Source organism: Solanum stenotomum, chromosome 3 (assembly GCF_019186545.1).
Source record: "Solanum stenotomum isolate F172 chromosome 3, ASM1918654v1, whole genome shotgun sequence".
NCBI lineage: Eukaryota > Viridiplantae > Streptophyta > Magnoliopsida > Solanales > Solanaceae > Solanum > Solanum stenotomum.
In genome coordinates, this window is record NC_064284.1 from 19,869,936 (window position 1) to 19,891,876 (window position 21,941).

General features: G+C 34.4%; 3 protein-coding genes across 5 annotated transcripts in view; all 3 read right to left on the reverse strand.

The window, feature by feature from the left end:
- LOC125858059 (uncharacterized) overlaps window positions 1–21,941 on the reverse strand; it is a 280,326-nt gene that overhangs the window by 208,481 nt on the left and 49,904 nt on the right. The gene's annotated exons all lie outside the window — the stretch shown is intronic.
- Window positions 2,423–15,965, reverse strand: LOC125858053 (pre-mRNA cleavage factor Im 25 kDa subunit 2). The gene is made up of 7 exons (XM_049537728.1): window positions 15,650–15,965; window positions 15,377–15,422; window positions 12,298–12,391; window positions 12,124–12,197; window positions 4,692–4,778; window positions 2,931–3,041; window positions 2,423–2,738 (listed from the first exon to the last, which is right to left on the reverse strand). The coding sequence occupies exons 1-7, from the start codon at window positions 15,766–15,768 to the stop codon at window positions 2,667–2,669; spliced, it is 603 nt and encodes a 200-aa protein (XP_049393685.1). The 5' UTR covers window positions 15,769–15,965; the 3' UTR covers window positions 2,423–2,666.
- Window positions 17,557–18,201, reverse strand: LOC125858752 (uncharacterized). The gene has a single exon (XM_049538563.1). The coding sequence runs from the start codon at window positions 18,199–18,201 to the stop codon at window positions 17,557–17,559; it is 645 nt and encodes a 214-aa protein (XP_049394520.1).

Sequence of the window (21,941 nt, forward strand, 5' to 3'; positions counted from 1 at the left end):
ATCATTCTAATTTCTAATATTATTTTTGTTTTGTGTCTTATGTTTATTATATTTTTTATTTGATATTGTAAATAGTGTTTTAAAATATTTGTTAGATTTTGATGTCGCTATAGATCAATTAAGAGGTTTAGTTTCTTTTTTTAAAACATATAGAAAAGAAGGATTTACAAGTACTATGATTTCGGCTAAGGAAATTGCATTAGAGATGAATATAGAACCTGTATTTCGTAAGAAACGTGTAATTTATAGAAAAAAACAATTTGATGAGAATGTTGATAATGAAATCACAAGATCTCTTGAAGAATCATTTAGAGTTGATTACTTCTTATGAATAGTAGACCAAGCCATCTTTTCACTTCAAAATAGATTTGAACAATTTGAAGTATATGAAAATATTTTTGGTTTTCTATTTAATGGGAAAAAATTGAGATCATTAGATGATGAGAATTTGAAAAAATATTGTCTTAAACTTGAATGTTCCTTAGAACATAATACTCACTCCGATATTGACGGTTTAGACTTATTTTCTGAATTAAAAGTGTTAAGGGAAATCATAAAAGTAGAAGACAATACTCTAATTGAGATACTCAATCAAATAAAAAGACTTGATTCTTTTCCAAATGCTTACATTGCTTATAGAATAATGTTAACAATTCCCGTAACAGTCGCATCAACCGAAAGAAGTTTTTCAAAATTAAAAATAATAAAATATTATTTAAAATCGATAATGTCTCAAGAAAGATTAAGTGGTTTGGCTATATTATCGATTGAAAAAGAATTATTAGAAGAGATTGACTACACAAAAAATATCAACAACTTTGCATCTCAAAAAGCTAGAAAAATAGATTTAAAATAAAAATATTTATAATTTTTTTTTAAGGCCTGTAGTTTGATTTTGGCCTTAGGCCACCAACGGATTTGAGCCACCCCTGGTATCAAGATAACTATATTTTCGTCTTTGTCTCTTTCTAAGTATGTATCAATACTCAAGACGGAATACATCACAAATTTCATAACACTAGATACAACAGTGCCCTCTTAGAACCAAGTTGTAACTATACATAGATACATTGGATACTATGCATATACACAAGATACATCAATATATTTTTATTACGGATACATGAAATTGATACTAGATACATATGATAGAATCGATATTTACAGATACCTCAGTGCATATTAGATATTGTATACACATACACATGAAATTATAAAACACAAACACATTGTGAAACAAAAATACGAAGAGGTAGAAGTACAAAGGAGGGAGAGAGGAGAGATACGTTTGCTATATTCAATGTATCCAAACTAATACATTGTATCTAGAGTCGAGCGAAGAGAAGAGGAGCTAGATGCATTCACTAAATAAAGTTTATCCAGAGACAAATAAACTGTATTTAGAGACGAACACAATGCATCTAGAAGCAACTCAGACAAAGTAGTAATTATTGAAATTATCGATGTGTAGAGTAATTAGCACCTATATTAATATATTTTATGAAAGATGCTCTAATTTCAAATCTCAAATTCTCCCAAAAAAAACATGATTTTAGAATTCAAAATTCCAAATCATGATTTCAATTTTCTTAGTTGTAACACTTGACCATAAGTTTTATTAAAAAAATAATACAATATATATAATTTTAAAATAATGATGCCCAACCAGTAATGAGATTTTCTATACCATGAAAGGATTAAACTAAAAACTAACTAGTTACTCCTATTGTTGACTAATGAAACTTTACAAAATTGTGGATTTAGAAGTTTGTGATTGCAAAACATTTACTTATAAAAAATAATATGAAAATATGTGATTTATCAATATGGTGCCTTCAAAACTTGTAAGGCTTTCACATTTATAAGAAAAAGAATACAACTTAAAAATTCAAAATTGCATGGTTAAGCAATACTTCAATTTCAAAATCAATCTAATTTCAAATATTTAGATATCTCCTTGTCCAAATGAGTCCCAAGAAAAAGATGGGTCAAATGCAATGTGTCTTAACATGGAAGTAAATGGTAGATTTAGTTGGGCACAAACTTCAACGTCACTGTTATAAAATTACATAGCAACTAACTAAATTACAATCCTCGACAAATCTGTACATGCAATTCACTTAACTTAGTAACGAACGGAAAGATAAAAGCCTTTTACATGAAAGGAAAAATGAAATTATACAAGTCTAGTTTCATTGAAACTTGATGCTAAGACAATTTTATGTATCCAAATTCTTTCCTGTTGAAGCCAATAAAAAAGGAGTCTTCAAGGGAGTGATGTAAATGGCCTAGTGTATCTCATGCTGAGTGTAAACTCAAACTCAAGAAGTGGTTCCGTTGGGAGATCACTAAGTACAGTTCTGTCCAAACATAGCAGCGGTATTCCATCTAACATGTAAACATTCAAAAACAAACAAAGAAATACATTACAACAGACAGGCAATCAAAGCTTTCAACAATACACCTATAATTTATGTCTATCATGAATAAGCTAGTTGAAAACAAATATCCACGGAAGTCGGTAGATATATGCCTATTGGAAAAGAAAGAATCACGTCAGAAAATAAGGTTATCATTCTGAATATATAGGACCTCAAGTAAAAATCTTAAATGTCTTTTTGGGATTGTATGCCAGAAGGAGGTTCTGAATGTCCACCTAACCTAATCTACGCGTGGATCATGTTGAACTGGAATCTGGAAAGCTGTTGAGGAATCGTGGATATCACAGGTCCATATCTCTGCAATGAGTTGAAATAGAATCATTAAAATGATAAACATGTATCAAGATGGTTTACAAAAATGGTGTGGCTTAAAGGCACATGAGACAGCCACCAGATGGCACAACACTGACTGCTGAAGGACTTTTAGGCACTCTACTTGGGAAAATATCTTATGAAGCAACAGAGAAAATTAATGATTATAATTTATACCTGAACATTGTCATAAAGTTCAAACAATGGCACTGCAAGAAGCTTCAAATTTTTTGGGACAGCAAAGTACTCTCTTTCAGATAGATGAACAACGAAGAGCTTCTTACACTCCTGCACGCCCACGGAAATAATTAGAAAGAATCATTCACCAAGACAGGAACTAGGTACGCGTTTGGTGAGATGATATGAAATCAACATTTGAACACGCTGATTTCATCTAATAATTTCATATCATGAGATAGAATCTCAAATTCTCCAAAAAAAAACCATGATTTGGGAATTTCAAATCATGATATGAAATTTTTCAAATACAAAAATTGATCCACAAGTTTATATTTTGTAAAAATAACCCACATTTAATTTATATATATCTACTAGTCATTTGCTTCATATATAAATAAAATTTATAATTCATATCATTACTTTTTAAACTGTTTATATCTCTCATATAATGATTATCCCCTCCAATATTAAATTATTTTTACTTCAAATCAATTCTTAATTTACCATTTATATTCACTAAATTCATTATTTTTTATCAAATTTATTACTACTTCATTCAAATCAATGTTTAATATTAAAATAACTTCATCATTATATTACGTGGACAAGACTAATCATTGTGGCATTAATTGCAAAAAATAATTTATTTATCTTTTTGATGACAAGGGAAACCCGCACAGGGTAAAATCCCCGCACCTATGCAATAGCTCGCAAACCACATAGGAGAGGTAACCCACACTAGGCAAGCCCGGTGCGACGAGCTTGACCCAGTTGGCAAGGGGTTTCGAACTTGAGACCTCCAACATGAAAGTCTCAAGCCCAAACCATTGGGCCACCAAAAAATAATTTCCGTAGCTACTAACAACTTGAACACAACTTATGTTCAATTTTATTTTTTATTGAACTAAGGTTGATCAATAAATGTTGTATTTTTTAGAATAGTTTTGTGATGATGTATAATGTGATTTTATTAACTTTTGTTTATTTGGTAAGATTGTATTAACAATTGGGACAATTTTGATAGTTTTACAACTTATGGAGTTTTTATGTTTATGAGAAAACATACAACCAGAAAGTCCAAATCGTATGTTCAAACAAAACTTCAACTTCATCTCAGAATTTCATATCGCATGGTCAAACGGAAGGCTTTACTTGGAATAATATGATGATTTATCTTTGATATTCGATAATAAAATTAAGGGCGGAAAAATTAGCCCATAAAAACACGACTCATTTATTGGCTCAGCCTTTGACCCACCCAATTCAGCTCATCTAAATCTGGGCTGACATGTACCCCAAATAGACCTATGAGGAACTTCGTCAAAAAAAATTCAAAAAGGACTTTTTTTGTTTGATATGTTATATATAGTGATAATAAAGGGGAAAAAGCTTATTCGGTACTTAAAAGATTATAAAAAAAAAAACAGAGATATAGAACTTAGTAAGAATTGGGCGAGTTACATTATGACCCATTTTTTAGCCCATTTAGACCCAACCTATTTCAGCCCAAGTAACTTTTGGGCAGGTCAAGTAATTCAGTCATTTTGACCCGCCCAAATTCAGCCCAACCCACACATTTGACACCGTTAATTAATAATAATAATAATATGAAGATTTAACACCCAAGGCTTGGGTTGGGTTGGGTTTGGTGTGTGTGTGGGGTGGGGGGGTGGGGGGGTTGCCCTTCAATCATGCATGGTTGCAGGTTCGAATAGAGAAGAGATTAGGCATCTTAAGAAAAATTCTATGATACTATACCTTGGGTTTTGTTATGTGTGGAGGGCAATATGGATACATTATAGTTTCAAAATTTGGCCTCCACCAGATGGCCACACACTCCCCTATCTGCATTGAAGAAGCCAGATCACAGCAAAAGGCATTAACTAATATTATAAGAGAGGACAAATAGATAAAGCACTTGAATAACTATCAATGGTTTGATAAACAGAACCTTATAGGAAGCTATGAAAGCTTGTAAAGAGAGTAATAAGTATTTAAAAACAGAATGCTCTTGCATAATGCACTTAGCCACTTACAGAGGACAATATTTTCAGACAAAACAGGTCAACAACAACGAGACCAACTATTCTCCATAAAAAAAAAACATATTTTAACTGACTAACAACCAAATCTCATCTTTAATCAGATTTGTTACATATTTAAAAACAGAATTCTCTTGCATAATGCACTTAGCCACTTGCAGAGAACAATCTTTTTCAGACAGAACAGGTCAACAACGAGTCCAGTAAAATATTTTTTATGCCATTTGTGTAGCTGCTAAAGCAGACAGAAATGATAGTAGACCAGTTTTAGGGTGCAAACTCAAAGTTACAATTCGCTGTTCACATTTATACCATTCCACAGATGCCCGAAATCATCCTCATTCCATTTCTCTCACATCATAAGATATATGGCTGACTAAACAGTCGTGAAATGAAGAATGTTAAATACCTTCAGCCCACCTACTTTATATTTAAACCACCAAGGACTCCCCAAGGGACAACTGTCATATGGTTCGAAACTCAATAGATAAAAATACCTTCAGCCCACCTACTTTATATTTAAACCACCGAGGACTTCCCAAGGGACAACTGTCGTATGGTCCGAAACTCAATAGACAATCCCCCACCCATCTATGCTTCTCCACTTTCATAACAGGTGTTTGCATGCGGCAGAGTTTGACCTCATGACACAGGCCTAACCCACATATCATTATGTTGCACTCTTACCACTGAAAGTCATGGGTACCCTTCACCCCACCCCTTTTTCTCCTATATCTTCCACCCGCATATGACAGTGGGAAAAGACTCAAAATACTTTCCGATCATAATGGGGTTGCATCATGGATCAACTCTTTGCCCGTTCTTATTTGCTTTGATGATGAATGAATTGACAAAACATATCCAAGGGGAGATGTCATGGTGCATGTTAGTTGCAGATGACATAGTATTGATTGACGAGACACGCGGCAAAGTTAATGACAAGCTGGACGGTTGGATACAAACCTTGGAGTCTAAGGGGTTTAGGTTGAGTAGTAGTAAGACAAAGTATTGGGAGTGCAAGATTAGAGACGAGACTCGAGTTTCAAGTATCTTGGATCAATAATCAAAGGAAATGAAGAGCCTGACAATGTAACACATCGCATTTGAGTAAGGTGGATGAAGTGAACATTAAGCTATAACAAATCTTGGATTTGAATAATATCAGAAACTGAAAAACTGCTCTCAGGCACTAAGATCAAGGAAAACTTTTCTTAGCCTGCCTTTAGTCAGCTTTTGATTTCTTCCCTTTTGGGGGGTTCCTTTTCTGGGAGATGGCCGGAGTTAATGAACTAGGGGAAAACAGCATTTACTACAATCCTGGTTTCAAATCATACGAGATCACTAAATGCCATTCAGGAGCAGAAACGTGGTATGAGTGGATCAAGCGCAACAGGAATTTAATGAGGAGAGTTAAGAGTCGGTAACAAAACTCTAAAATGGTTGGTATCAGTCTTTATTGAAGCTTCAAAAACACAGGGAAAAGAGGTCCGGAGATGGAAGACAAGGGACCATTTTTCAGAGCTCTTTTGCACTCTCAAGTACAATGAAAATGGGAGATACATTAGTTTCATTGCACTTCCAAGGTCAGAGAAGTCCATAATTATTACACCTGAATGCTATTACAAAGTAGGATGGAGCAATATAGCCCACAAAATAGCAAAATTCATATATACAACAAAGGAGGCACAACAACTCCAAACAACAACAAGAAGCAAGATAACAAGGTCCTTCAAAGAGGTCACAAACAGATGGACAACAGAGGCATCAAAGAAGGTGCATTTACAGACAACAAAGAGCAACATAAGCATTACAGGAGACACCACTGTGTCAGAAAAGGATCTCTTGAGCAGGTGCCTGGTGGGAAGATTTCAGATTTCTACATAGGAAACTGAAACCCCAACCAAAAATGAAGTCAGAAGATGGGCGCAAGTAGCAGGCAGTCTCAATGCTTTTGCGACGAATGACAGAATGTTTCTTTTGGAGCTCCCCTCCAAGAAAGTCACGGAACACGTACTGAATGCAACTTGGATCTGGAAGAAGATAAACCTGTCACTCGAATGGTGGAACCCAACCACAGGATGCTGGCCAGAAGAAATCACCAGAGATTGGCCGTGCATAAGAATTCTAGGGATACCTCTGTGTCTGAGGTCGTAGAACACCTTCGAACAGATCGAAGAGCAGTGAGGTGGTTACATCGAGACAGAGGAGGAAACGTCTACAAAAAACCAACTGCATTGGGCAAGAATAAAGGTGAAAGGAGATGGGAAGTTGATTCCGCCAGAGATAGAAGTGGTCGGTGGAGACATGGTGTTCACAATCCCGATATGGGTGGAAGCTCCAGTCACTTTCAGAGTAGAGAAAGAGAAGACAGAGGTCGGGGCCTTTGACCTAGTGGGTAATCAGAAGCAGAGACTTATTTTGATGAAAGGCTAGGCTCTACTTTTGGAGAGACTAGTCATGTGGGTGCAGTAGAAAGTAAGGAAGGAAAATTCAAATAAAAGGGCACATGAAGGTTTAATGAATGGGAAAGGGCCACTAAGAGATGTGGCAGGTAGGGTAAAAAAAAAATTGGGCCTAAACTTAAGTCAAAAGAATTGTATAACCCAAGAGACAATTAAAATAACGCAGGAGGATATAACAATGGAAACAGAAAGTCAAGCCAATATCTCTCATCTTAACACTGTAAGTGCAGCAATGGAGATTTTCAAAGGAGAGAAAGAAATTTCGAATGACCAAAACGAAAAGTCAGTAACAACATGTTTGTAACAGGGCGATGAAGGTCAGATTTCATTCACACAGTCAGATGATCAACTTGATGTGGTGAATCGCATTGGAGAAGAACCAATCCCACTGAGAATGAAATTACCAGCAGAGGAGAATGAACAAATAAAATACATGACTGAATGGATTGAAGAGTATATAATCAAGCTTAAGTACAAAATTTGGGGTAGACTTCAAAGGGTGTGAGAAGAAGGCAAAGGAGCTCTTCCTGAAAATAGACAACGACAGCCAACACAACAAAGACATGCAACTCACAGTAAAGAAGAAGGGGCTAATAGAATTGAGAAGGCTAGAAATTGACAATAAATTTTGGAGCTATGGCTCTAGAAGTAGGGGGATATCTACCTATAAATGATCAATGAATTTGAAAATTATTTCCTGGAATGTGAGGGGGTTAAATTGTAGTAGAAAGAGGGGAATAATCAGGAATATACTTGGATCTTGGAAGGCTGACATTGTTTGTCTCCAAGAAACTAAATTGAGAGGGATATCATAAACATAATAAAGGAAGTATGGGGAAGTAGGTGGTTTGATTTTGTGCAGTTAGAGGCTAGTGGAACCAGAGGGGGTGTAGTGATTATGTGGGATAAAAGGAACTGGGAGGGTGTAGAAAATAGTGTGGGGATGTATTCTGTCACTTGTAGATTCACTGGGAAGAGCTAAAACCTAAATTGGCACTTAACAGGAGTCAATGCACCAAATGGTAGAGTGGAAGGGAGAATACTTTGGGTGAACTAGGTGCTGCCAGGGGTCTATGCTCAGGGTCGTAGGTCCTATGTGGGAACTTCAACACCACTAGATATCCATCAAAGAAGAAGAGATGCCTCAGAATCAATAAAGCAATGACAAATTTCTCCGAGTTCATAGAGGATATGGAGTTGAGAGACTTGGAATTGAAAGGGGGTCAATATACATGGAGAAAAGGGGATAGACAAGATATTGCAGCTAGATTGGATAGATTTCTAACCTCAGAAGAACTGGACAATTCAGATCACTCCCCTATCATGCTACAGTGTGGTGAATGGAAGGCTTCCAGTTCTCACTTCAAATTTGAGAATTGGTGGCTTCAAACAGAAGGATTCAAGGAGAAGATCAAGACATGGTGGGAGTCTTTCCCTAGCACTGGTAGCCCTGACTTTGTTCTCGTCTCCAAGTTGAGGGCATTGAAGACTAAACTAAAGGAGTGGAGTAAATCAACTCGAGGGAATCTGGGAATTCGGAAACAGCTTGCGCTGGCACAGCTGGCAGATCTGGAGGAAATTCAGGAGCCTAGAATATTGCAAGAAGAAGAAGTGGTATCCCTAATGACACTCATAAATGAATTTGAAGAAATTGCAAAGAAAGAGGAGATAGCTTGGAGACAAAGGTCTAGGGTAACATGGCTTAAGTAAGGCATGTGCTAGGAATAAAGCCCCTGGCCAGATGGTTATTCAATGGAATTTTTCAAGCAATGTTGGGATGTCATCAACTCAGATCTGCTATTTTGATAGCCAATGAGTGCATAGAGACCAAACAGAGGAGCAATAAGCCAGGAATTATATGCAAGCTGGACATACAAAAAGCTTATGATGCTGGTAAGAATGGGTTTTGTGGCCAGGTGGATAAGATGGATAAAGCATTGTATTGGCACTGTCAGATTCTCTATACTCGTGAATAGAGTACCCACTGGTTTTTCTCTTCCCAGCGAGGCCTGAGACAGGAGGATACTTTTTTCCCATTTTTATTTTATCTTAGCTATGGAAGGAGTGAATAACCTTATTAATACAACAAAGGGAAAGGGTGGATCAATGGGTTCCAAGCAGGAGAACTTTCTAGTTTGGAGATAACTCACCTATAACATGCAGATGACCCATTGATATTTTGTGAAGCAGAGACAAAACAAGTTCTGCTTTTGAGGGTTATTTTTGTCATTTTTGAAGTTGTCTCTGATCTCCACATTAACTAGGGGAAAAGCTTCATCTATCTTATCAATAATGTGCTTAATACAAAAGTTTTGGCTAGAACACTAGGAGGCAAGGTTGGGGAGCATCCAACTACCTACCTAGGTATGCCTTTGGGAGCTAAAAGCAAGTCCAAAGGCATATGGAATGGGGTCAGGAGAAATGTGAAAAGAGACTCACCAATTGGAAGAGTCAGTACTTGTCCTTGGGTGGAATATGACTTTAATTAACAGTGTGATGGATGCATTACCCTCATATAATGTATGTCTTTCCTATGCCTGCCAACATATATGATAGCATTGATGCACTTAGAAGGAATATCTTATGGCAAGGCAGCGAAGATAAGAAGAAGTTTCATCTAGTTAAATAAGAGGAACTGATTGTGAGTAAATACAGGAGGCCTAGGCATAAGAAACCTCAGGTAACAAAACCATAGCCTAATGATGAAGTGGTTGTGGAAGTTTGCAAATGAAGATAACATGCTCTGGAAAGAGGCCATCATAGAAAAATATAGCATGGAAGATAAGTGGATGACTAAAATGATAAGTACTCCATATAAATGCACTGCTTGGAGAGCAGTCAGAAATCTATGGCCAATGCTATATCAAAGAACCAAGGTAGAAGTGAGAGATGGTGCAAAGATATCCTTCAGGGAGGACAAGTGAAATGGGTATGACCCTATGAAACAGCTTCATCCTGAATTGTTCATTTTATGCCAACATCAACAGGGCACTGTGGCTACAATGTAGACTGGACAAGGATGGAATTTGTTCCTAAGGAGGAACCTTCATGATTGGGAGATAGACAAAGTGGCAGAATTTCAAGATTCAGTAGGCTCTTTCAGCAACCTCACTGAAAATGACTTGTTGGTTTGGTAGAATGATACCAAAGGTCAATTCTCAGTAAATTCAATTTATAAGGAACTCAACAAGAATGTTGGACAGAAGACAGATTGTCCATGGAAGATGATCCGAAAACCAAAAAGTACCCTACAAAGTAAACTGCTTCATGTGAAAGAAGCAGTTTTGACCCATGAAAATCTAAAGAAAAGAGGCTATAAGTTGGCTTCTAGATGTGCTTTATGTGGAGAACATGTTGAGACAATTAACCATCTTTTTTTGCATTGTACATGGACAAAACAACTATGGAGAATGTTCATCTCTCTAAAGGGGATAAGATGGGTGAAACCATGGAGCATTAAAGGAGTCCTACACATCTAGAATAGAGATGGCAATGCTTCTAATAAGAAGAAGAGATGGAAACTTGTCCCAACATGTATTTGTTGGACAATTTGGAAAGAGAAACAACAAGAGTTTTAAAAATGGGCAGAATAATTTATAGAAGATCAAGATGAATTGCTCAGCTCTTTTCTATTTTTGGTGTAAACAAGATATATTAACTAGGACGGAAGACATCTTTGATGTGCTAGATTATTTATAGGCAGCAGTTTAGATTAAGACTGTTTTACTTGGTAAGTTGTAATACTTTTGAAGGGGAACTGCACTTCTGTTGTAGTATACCTGTGGAGATATAGATTAAAAGTTGCCAGTTTGCAAAAAAAGGTAAGGTGGATGAAATGAAGGCGCTAGCATTTGGTGTGTTGTGTGAAAAGAATGTACCTCCATGCCTTAAATGTAAGTTTTATATGGCGGTGGTTAGACCAGCTATGTTGTATGGGTCGGAGTGTTGGTCAATCAAGAACTCACACATCTAGAAGATGAGATAAGCGAAAATGAGGATGCATACTAAGAGAGATATGATAGGAACGAGGATATTTAGGATAAGGCGAGAGTAGCCTCTGGTGGACAAGATGAGGGAAGCAAGACTAAGGTGGTTTAAGCATGTGAAAAAAAGATGCTCTAATGGCCGAGTAAGGCATAAGGTGTGAGAGATTGGCTATGATGGGTATGGAGAGAGGTATAAGTAGGCCGAAGAAGTATTGTAGAGAAGTGATTAGACATAACATGACTCAGCTACAGCTTACCGAGGACATAGCCCTAGATCGGAGGGTATGGAGGATAGAAATAAAGATAGAAGGCTAGTAGGTAATTGAGCGTTATCTAGTTTTTCTCACCCGTTGTACTATTACTACCTTTCTTTTATCTTATTTTGTGATTCTATATTACCTCTTGTTGTTTTCCTTTGCTTCGATTATCAAATTATTTGTTGTAGCTATTGTTCTTTTCTCTATTAATTTATTATGGCTTTTTCACTCTTATATGTCCTTTTCATCACTTGCTTAGAATTGTTTTACTTGAGTCAAGGGTCGTCGAAAACAACCTCTCTATTTTCACAAGGTAGAAGTGGTCTCCATACACACCACCCTCCCCAGACCCCACTTGTGGGATTACACCAGATATATAGTTGTATATTTCTTCCACACAAAAGAAAAGAAAATACCAAAAGGCGTAACGCTTATAAGCATACCTGCCAATTTGGCTGAATGCCAGGAGAATTAGCTGCAAGTTTACTAGATAGTTTCCTTTTCAAACCCTCGATTTCTGCACATAAAGAAAAATAGAAAGCAGAAATGCTAGTATCCCATGTCAAAGCTTAGCAAAAAATTTATGAAATCCAATGAAAATCATAAGCAAAACATACCGTTCTCTCCTGGTTTCAAGCGTCCACCTGGAAGTTTGCAAAATGTGTTCCCAATTTGCAACAGAAGAATGTGAGGATGATTGTGTTCTTGTACCTGTGAATTCAAACCAGGGGAATTATACATCATCCTAATTTTACTCCATAGAATCGAACTCTAAAATTACAAAATCTACCTTTTTTGTTATGAAGTAAGAATGTTATTAACAAAATGGTATTAACTAGCCCATATACAAGAAGTATACCAAAAAGTAAAAAATCTTACACAAATATATGATTTCCTATGACAGCCGCCCAATCATATACTTCTAGCTAACCGACTTGAACAATTTGCGCCAAATTTAGTCAATTACTAGGTATATATCGCCTCTTGTATTTATTTTTTAACAAAGTAACAAATTTCATTAGAAAAGGGCAAAAACTTGCCCGTATACAAGAAGTAAACCAAAAGTAGAAAACCTTACAATAGAACCTCTTGCATTAAAATAGATTTTGGTATGAACTATCTTTTGAAACAAGTGAAAAAAGAAACAACCAACAGATTATTAAGTGGTCGAGTACTCCTCCTTTTACAACTATAAACAGTTCGAAATAAAGTTGAAACCTAAGTTGCTTGAGACCTATTGTTTCTCCTCCCATTAAGAGAGCTTGAGAGCCATTGATCGAATAGAACAAAAGTTGTAAGGAAGCAGGCATAAAGTTGACTGTTGAGATGGGTGATAGATGGAGTGTGATTGTGAAAACAGAAGATAAAGCTCTAGTTGAAGAAGAAAACATGAGCACAAATGTAGTAAGGTAATGGAAATTAGTTAGTAGCTTGAGACTCATTAAGCATAACTCTATAAACAAAAGTTGCCACGGAAAATGATCTCCCTTAATATTAACATAACCTTTTTTTTGGTAACGCTTAAAAAAAATGATAACCGTCCACAGGATACCTGCTATCTCTCCCTTTATATTAACAGGGCCTTTTTCTTTTGGTAAGGTTTAATATTAACATAGCATTTATATAGCTTTTCCCTGTTTCAACTTTCAATAATTAACAGGGAGACTGGATGTTGGTCTGACCCATTTTTTTTCCTTTTGAAATATGTTAAAAGTTAAATCAGTTTTCCATTGGACATCTTCTGATCAGAATTAAGAGCTCAATAATTAGCCGAACTAGGACATCTTCAAGTAGTTCAAGACATAAGTTTCTCTTGTAAGAATAGAGGGCATTTGTTCTCTCTCACACTCTCTTCTTCTTATAGTAGAGATCTTTCTTCTCGTCCTGCTAATTTATTTTTGAGTTTTTCCATTACTTGCTTCTTAATGTTGCAAATCCTAATTCTGCGACATTTTATCATCTGCAAGCACCCTGACCCAGAACTAAATTTGAATATGATCCAATATTCCCTAAAGTGAACAGATCGCCAGCTGTTTTAAAAGTTCTAGGTATGTAATCAACGTAAAATTAAATGTCTAGTACCCAACTTTTCATACATGTGAAACCAGGAACTGTAACACTACATGGAGTTTCTAATTTCCTTTCTTTTTTACAGATAAGGAACACTGTATGGAGTAGTATTCTAGGTAACCTTTCTTATTATAAACATTTTCAGTAAATAGCTACAGATGATGAAGAAGCAAGCTATATAAGAAATTGAATGGAAGCCAGTTCAATGAATGAAGTGCCCTCAGTTAATGGCTATACTGACTAAGATAGTTGAAGAAACAAAGGTCATTGTCCAGTAACCACTGTCCAATCCACTGAACAATGCGGACGAACTCCTAGTAAAGACATTTGATTCTTCTTCTCCCCATTAACTCATATAAAAACCAGTTTTCCTAAAAATATCTCTTTTTCCCCAATTGAACTGAACTCATTGAGAAAGTTATATTGCTTCACTATTTACTTAACCTCTCCCCTGATAGAACTTCTCCATGTACTCCTCCCATATTCCACTTTATATTATACTTGGCATTTAGGGAATCATTCATCTTTGTCTTAGACTACATCCTTTTCGTGCATGGGTTTAATTTTCAAATAAATAAATTTGTAACCTAAACTACCTTTTATTATAATTTCTAAATATCAGAATTTTATTTCAATAAGATTAAGAAATTGATGTTTGAATTGAAACTGAAAATTAGAAGTTTGGTCTTGGTGCTCCTGAGACCCCCCCCCCCCCCCCCTCACTCATCCTGTTTTAAATGAAGGAAGTAACGTTTATGAGATTCAAATGAAATATTTGTCAGAATATTGGAAGATGGCAAATGAAATTAGAGAGAGAGAGAGAGAGACAGGTGTACTGAAATCAGTCTACTTCCCTTCAGAATGGTTATGCATATAAAGAGGCCAAGAGTACCTGAAGACCTGGAAAAGCAACTATCCAGATAGCGAATTCTTATGATTGGTTGTTGTTGTTTTGGAACTGGTAACTTTGACTGATGTGATGAAAAGTAACTGTTCATGGATAAATACATGTAAAGATTTTTCCTATAACACAGGAAACTGATTTGAAAGTACATGATATTTTCCACAAAGGAGCTACAAAAATGGCAGCTAATGGAAATGAAGAAATATTATGAAACAGAGTGGAAATTTAGTTCCCATTGTGACTGTTGTTTTCTTAGACAAAGAAAATCTTAGACAGATAAAGGAAGAATCATATATTTCAAGCACAGATATTTGTTTAGACATACATCTCAAAAATCTTAAGCAAACAATTGCATACAAAGTTATGCAAGAGCTTTGAGAGTGCCGAAAGCTCCCTTTTTCTACAAGTGATGACAAGTTGACAACCATATGTCATGTCAGAGAAAAAAATTAGACTAAACTAGGACTAAAGATCTTAATATCAACTAAACTAAAAGCACAATCACTGCATCAAAGCCAATATTCGAATCAAGCATATTTCGAGCTCATTTATTGCAGCTTAACAACAGCTAATGAGTTCCTAGCAACTAGATGTGGCAAAACAAACAAAAATAGTAACAATTTAGGGCAATAACTGAACAAGGTAAGACCAGAAAATGATCACTTTGCTAAGATGGAAATAGGAACATAATATAAGTTGAGAAAGAGGATGCAAAAGCATACCAAGAGAATTCCTTCGACGCTAGTCCTCATGCCCTCCTTCGCATAGCTGCAAACCACATCACAAACAACAGGTTGTTAAATTCCAAAAAAGGAGAAACTTTTTATAGCGGCTTAAGTGTAGTAACCTAAGTACTAGCAGTGACCAGTGTGATCCAATTTCGGAAGGGTTTTACCTATGGTTTAAGGAACTTTGATCTACTCAATTACCTGGAAGAATCTATGAGAATTTCAATTACGAAAAAAAAAAAGAAGAAAAAATAGAAGAAACTATACTTGACTTTCATACGAGCAAGGCGATCGGCGACGGAGGTGTCCTTCTCCATTTTGGGCTCCTTAGTACCAAATGTATAGCTGGACAGTGGGTATGTGTTGACAACCGAAGACGTTACCATTTTCTTTCTATGCAAATGACGAGGTTTTCACCCTACCTTCCTCTCAGGAATTAGATATCGCCGGCGGGAGGACTGAAGGAGAGACGGTGGGTGGGTGTTCACCGGAAGAATATTTGTATTTTCAGATTTTCCCTCTTGCCGTTGATGGGATGCTTCTGGACTTTGACGGACTACTTAGAAGATTGGAGAGAAAATGTCATAAATAGTCCCCTTAATTAAAAGGATAGGTCTAAAATGCTACCTTAATTATATATTTGTTGGATTTAGTCTTTTAATTATTCAAAAACTTATCAGAGTTAGTTAACTCTCTTAATTATACATTTATCTATTTTAGTCTTTTAATTATATATTTATCAATTTTAGTTTTTTAAGTATTTAGAAACTTGACAGATTTGATCTTTGTCCACCTTTTATATAAATAATTTAGGTTTATATTAACGAAATTCATGTCTCGAGAAATTAAATAATTTAGTTATTTTTTCAATTATTTCTCTCTCCCCACTTTTCTTCGAATTCCTCTTATGCAAAAAACCTTAACCTTAATGATTCAAAATAAAATTCACGAGGAAAAAAATATAAGTCATAATTTTATTCAACAAACGATAAAATGAAGCATATTATTGTTACTAATGACTTGAATATGTTAAACTTTATCATAAAAAAATTATTACTCGTTAAATTTAAAATTTGTATGCTAACGACTTTATTGAAGTGAATTTGTTAAATTTTTCAGAAGTTGAAATTTACAAAATGGTAGATTTGCAACTTCTTTTTAAGTTTTTTTTAAATAGATCAATTTTATTATTCTATTCATTTTGTTTTAAGTAGAGAAATTGGAGTAATAAGATCAAATCTCTTGTTTTTCTTTTGTAGGAAGAAACAAAATTAAAAAAAATCACTCTGATTATGAATCGTTAACCGCCAAAGAAGAGAACACAACATATTCAAGTCGTTAGCAACAATCATATGCTTCATTTTATCCTCCATTGAATAAAATTAAGACTTATATCTTCTTTCCTCATTAGTTTTATTTTGAATCGTTGAGGTTATTGTTTTTAGTAAGAACAATTTGAAGAAAAAGTAGTGGGATAGAGAAACAACTTTTAAAATGGATTAAAGATTTAATTTCACGAAAACTTCAGTTAATACAAACCTAAGTTGTTTGTATAAAAACCTGATAAGTTTCTAAATACTTAAACGACTAAAATCGATAAGTGTATAGTTAAAGAACCAAAGTTGATAAGTTTTTGAATATTCAAATGACTAAAACTAGTAAGTGTATAGTTAAAGAACTAAAACTGATAAGTTTTTGAATAATTAAAGGATTAAATATGATAAGTGTATAGTTAAGTGACCATTTTAGACCTAATCTCATAGTTAAGAGACTATTTATGACTTTTTCTCGAAGATTGGCACTGTCCAACGGGCCTTCACTAGATCCATTTCAACTTCGGTATGGTTCTTTTTATTTTGGAAATCTATTTAAAAATAGATTTTTACTTTTAATAAAGTATTTGTTTTAATATATATTTTTTTTAAATACCATTATTTCATATCTTATTTTTATAATTAATTATTTATTTTCAAATTAATATGAATATTATGATAAAATACTTAGATATCAATTATTATTTTTAAAAAGCATGTAAAGTTCAAAAATGAATAATATAATCAATATAAATGAAGAAAGTAATTATATGAGAATGCTTCTTTTCTTTGATGCCTAAAAGAATATTTACCCAAATTTCTTTTTTTTTTGGATGGTAAGATTATATATATTATATATAATTAGGGAGTTACACGGTTGTGAGGCTTATTGGCCTCTACATTGTCACCATAGCTGGCTATTACAGTTAGATTATCAAAACAAGCTAACTTATTACAAGTAGTCCTTAAAACTAGTTTAGTAGATATCACTCCTTGTTGGTCATCCTTGATTAGAGACATAGTATGATCTGCAGGAGTAGATAATATAGTAGCTTGTGCGGACGGTGTTAGCTTGGTACCTAGTCTTGACAAAAAGTCTGCTACTTTGTTTGCTTGTCGGAAGCTATGGCGGACTAGTGGATTCCCCAACCTCTTCATAAGCAACCCGTAAGAATTTATTTTTGATGCGTAAATAGATTGAGTATCTTCTAACGCTTCAATTACCTCAATGGAGTCAAGTTCAATTTCAATGGGGACAATAGAACAATCAGCAGTTATTTTTAGGTCATCAAGAAGAGCTTCGATTTCAACCATGGTGTGGCTTTGAGAAGTGATGTTATGGTAGAATCCTATTACCCAGTTGCCATTATGATCCTTAATAACACCTCCAGTACCGCCTTTATTGCGATCTTTGGAAAAAGAATCGTCGATGTTAAGTTTAAAAGTTCCTGTAAGGGGGAGACCACCTGATACGCATGAGGTCGGAGGATTGAGGGTTATGAGCATGATTAGTGTAACGACAATATTCCAAAGTTTTGTTTCTCACCACGGAGGGTGACAGTAAGGAGTTTTTATTATTGAAAGTGTTATGATTTCTATTTGTCCATAAACTCCAAAGGGCGAAAGGAAAGATGTCATGCCAATTAGAGAGGTTGTTGCCTTGAGGCAAAGTAAAGTCTTTAAATACTTCAAGCCAGTAAGTTTGGGGGGAATTTGGGGTGTTGAAATACCAAGTTCAAGCCAGAATTTTTTTTGCCGTATAACAATGGAGGAACATGTGGGTAATAGATTCATCCTCTTGTTTACAAACAGTGCAAATGGATTTTGAGACAATACCAATGTGATGCAGGTAAGATTTAGTAGGCAGTCTATTGAGAGAGCATAACCAAAAGAAGAATTTGATCTTGTTTAGAATTTTTAGTTTCCAAATCCAGGTGTGCTGGAAAGGATTGGGAGGAGGCTGCTTGAGAATGTGGAGAACAAAATTGGTAGTGAATAAACCATTTGAATTGTCCGTCCAATAGGGTTTGTCATTGTCCAAAGGATCGAGTTTAAGCTAATGAGGTTTGTTTTACCCATAATATATGGCGGAATGCGAAGATTAAGATTATCCTAATTCCAGTTTGAATTATTCCAAATAGAAGAAATAGTAGCATTTTCATCCTACAGAGTAAGGGGGCCTTGTACTAACTGTCTTAAGGGACTTCTAAGGTACCAAAGGCTTATATCTTTGCCATTATTAGGAGACCAGGCTGTGTTGTTAGAGCAAATAGTTTTTCCAGTAAGGACACTTTGCCAAATAAAGGACTGCCTAGGGGTAGTCTTTCTTATTGTATTTCATAATTAAGGTTCGAGCTCAAAGATTTGACGGGTTCGTAAAGTTCTTTTTATAATTTCTTTATTCTTCATCGTCTTTACTATCATCATCTTAGCTACTTAATAAGAAAGCTAATGATTTTAATTTTATACAATATAGTGTGTACAAAATGATTATGTGAGACGATTAATCATTAGTCAAGATAATGGTAGTACAGAAGATGAAGATGAGAAATTGAATCATTTTGGCACTTGAAATATAACCATAATTTATATTAAGGCCTAACCCATTGGTGGCTCCCTAAAGTTGGCACGAAGTTTCACTTAGACACCTCAATTAGGCGATGTTCATTTTAAACCCCTCATGTAGAATCTCGTTGTGTCATTTTGACACTTTTTGCTGACATGACATGGTGAGTGTAATACACTCAAAGTCAGCGCGTGAAGAGCTTTATTTCAGGCCAAAAAAATATTTTCAAAACACTGTTCATCTTCTTCCCTCTTTCTTTCTGATTATCTCATCCACCACACACCATCAACCCACCGCCGCTGCATCATCGCCATTAATCTTATTAAAATCGAAGTAATTTTTAATTTTTCAGATCTGAAAATTACCACAACCATCATCTTCTTCTCATTTTGTTTCTTTAGATCCAACAATTAAATTTTAACGCCACAAAATAATTACTCTATTTCGTTGTCACATATTTGAATCCTCTGCACATATGAGAAACGCAAAAAAATAATTCTTCCATTGTTAGTTATAATTGATCTTTTTAAAAAAATTGTGTTATTATAAACTATTTTTTTCAATGTAATTAAATTCTTTTGAAAGTGTTTCTTGAAAAGACGATAGAGTGAAAAAGGGGTTGAGGTTGAGGTGGGTGGGGGTAAAGAGGATGGACGATCTAATGGGGGTGGAGGAGCGGTTGGGTTGGGATGGGTGGGGTGGAGAAGATGCCTGGGTTGGTTGGGTGAAGAAGACGAGTGAGTTTCTTGAAAATTAGAAGTGTTGAATTTCTTTTTGAAAAATATTTATTATTTGAGTTTAAAATGCCACATGTCATCAAATGAGTGGTTATTTTTCTTTCTACTTAAAAGTCATTAGTTTAGAGTTGTTTTTTTACATATATGATATGTGTCTTTGTTTAATTCGTCACTTTGACACGTCATCAGCAAGTACTGTATTATACACACTTTGTATTTTTGGTTGATTTTAAAAAAAGTGTCAAAATGATACAACAGAACCCTACCTAAGGTGTCTAAAATGAACAAAACTCAATAAAGGTATCTAAGCGAAACTTGGTGCCAACTTTAAGGGGTCACCGATGGGTTAGGCCTTATATTAATAATGTGTGTCAGTGTATCATTGGTGTGTGATAGACATTTGTTTGGAAAAAAAACAGTCAAACACTAAAGGGGTTAGAAGTATTATAGAAAATGGTCATATTTGCTCTTGTATTCTTTGAAAAGGGTCATATTTATTCTTCATCATACTTTTTTTTGTTGATATATTTGCCTTTACCATCCAATTTTGGGCACATGTTTGGATTCTCACATGATTAATAAAACAAAAACATTGGACATTTCAATTAATTTTTCAAATGTTCGAACGGAATGTAACATTTTAGTTTCAGATTCAAGTTTTCCCCAAGAAGATTTGAAAAATAAAAATAAAATGTTTGAAATTTGAACTCGAAACCTCGAGTTGAATTTCGAATGCCTTGCTCACTCAACAAACTTCTAATCTTATGTTTAAAAGGTTTAAAATCTCTCCATATATACATAATTTTTTTTCCAAATACATTAATACTCCTATATACTATGGGTATGTTTGGAAAATCATTCTATTAATTACACAACGTAGTAATTACGTTGACCCATTTGTTTCTCACAATTAGGAGTGTTCACGGTTTGGATAAAAACCGATCCAAACCGAAAAACGAACCAAACCGATAAAATAAAACCGATTTTATTTGGGTTTGGTTTGGTTTAGATTTAGATTTTTGAAAATCGATAATATTTGGTTTGGTTATGGTTTTATTCGAAAAAACCGAAGAAATAACCGAACCGAATCGATGAATTATATACATATATTTTATTAATATACATACTTAATATATTATTTTTATAAACAATTTTAAAGATCTTATACATATTTTCATTAAAATTTCTTTATAATTTACTTATTGAAAGCAAAAATGTCCAAGATGAAACATTTATCTTATTGATTTCATGTATATGAATGTCTATGACAATTATTTGTGGGACTGAAAATGTTATTGTCTCTTCTTTCTATGCCAATATAGTGAGTTTTAAAGCTTTATTGATAGTAAATTTAGTGATCGAAAGTTCGGTAATTTAAGTCATTCTAACTATTTTTCGTTTTGAATGGATTGTTGTCATTTTTTTCACATTTTGAATGAATTGTTTCTTTTATTTTTGTGTATGACTAATAACCGAATAACCGAACCAAATCAAATCGAAACCGATAACCACCAAACCGATAAGTGTATATTATATTTGGTTTAGTTTGGTTTTGATAATTTTAAAATCGATTAAGTTGGTTTAGTTTTAATTTTGACCAATACCCGATCCAAACTGACCCGTGAACACCCTTACTCACCATGTAATTACAGTGTAATTATAAATATACTGCTGGTTGCACAATTGCAATCATAAAATTATATTAAATTTTAAGAATAAAAGTTAATCATCTAAAACTAAAAATTTATATTAGACAAATAAGACACTTTATAATAATAATAATTAAATTTTTAAGATATATATTACCTTTTGAAAATATATTAATCAACAATCATATAAAAAAAATTGATTTATGTTTTTAAGATTAGTACATGTTAATTAATTTAACAATAAAAACTAAAAGTATAAGATTTCTACAATCATGATAAAATACATGTTTATAA

What these genes read in the sequence shown, in the direction of transcription:
- LOC125858752 (XM_049538563.1), bottom strand. Translation starts at nt 18,201, where the DNA reads ATGCTCATAACCCTCAATCCTCCGACCTCATGCGTATCAGGTGGTCTC.
- LOC125858053 (XM_049537728.1), bottom strand. Translation starts at nt 15,768, where the DNA reads ATGGTAACGTCTTCGGTTGTCAACACATACCCACTGTCCAGCTATACA. An exon ending in GCGTCGAAGGAATTCTCTTG is followed by an intron (nt 12,392 to 15,376) that starts GTATGCTTTTGC and finishes TTGAATTCACAG; the next exon opens with GTACAAGAACACAATCATCC. An exon ending in CACACATAACAAAACCCAAG is followed by an intron (nt 3,042 to 4,691) that starts GTATAGTATCAT and finishes GTGGGCGTGCAG; the next exon opens with GAGTGTAAGAAGCTCTTCGT.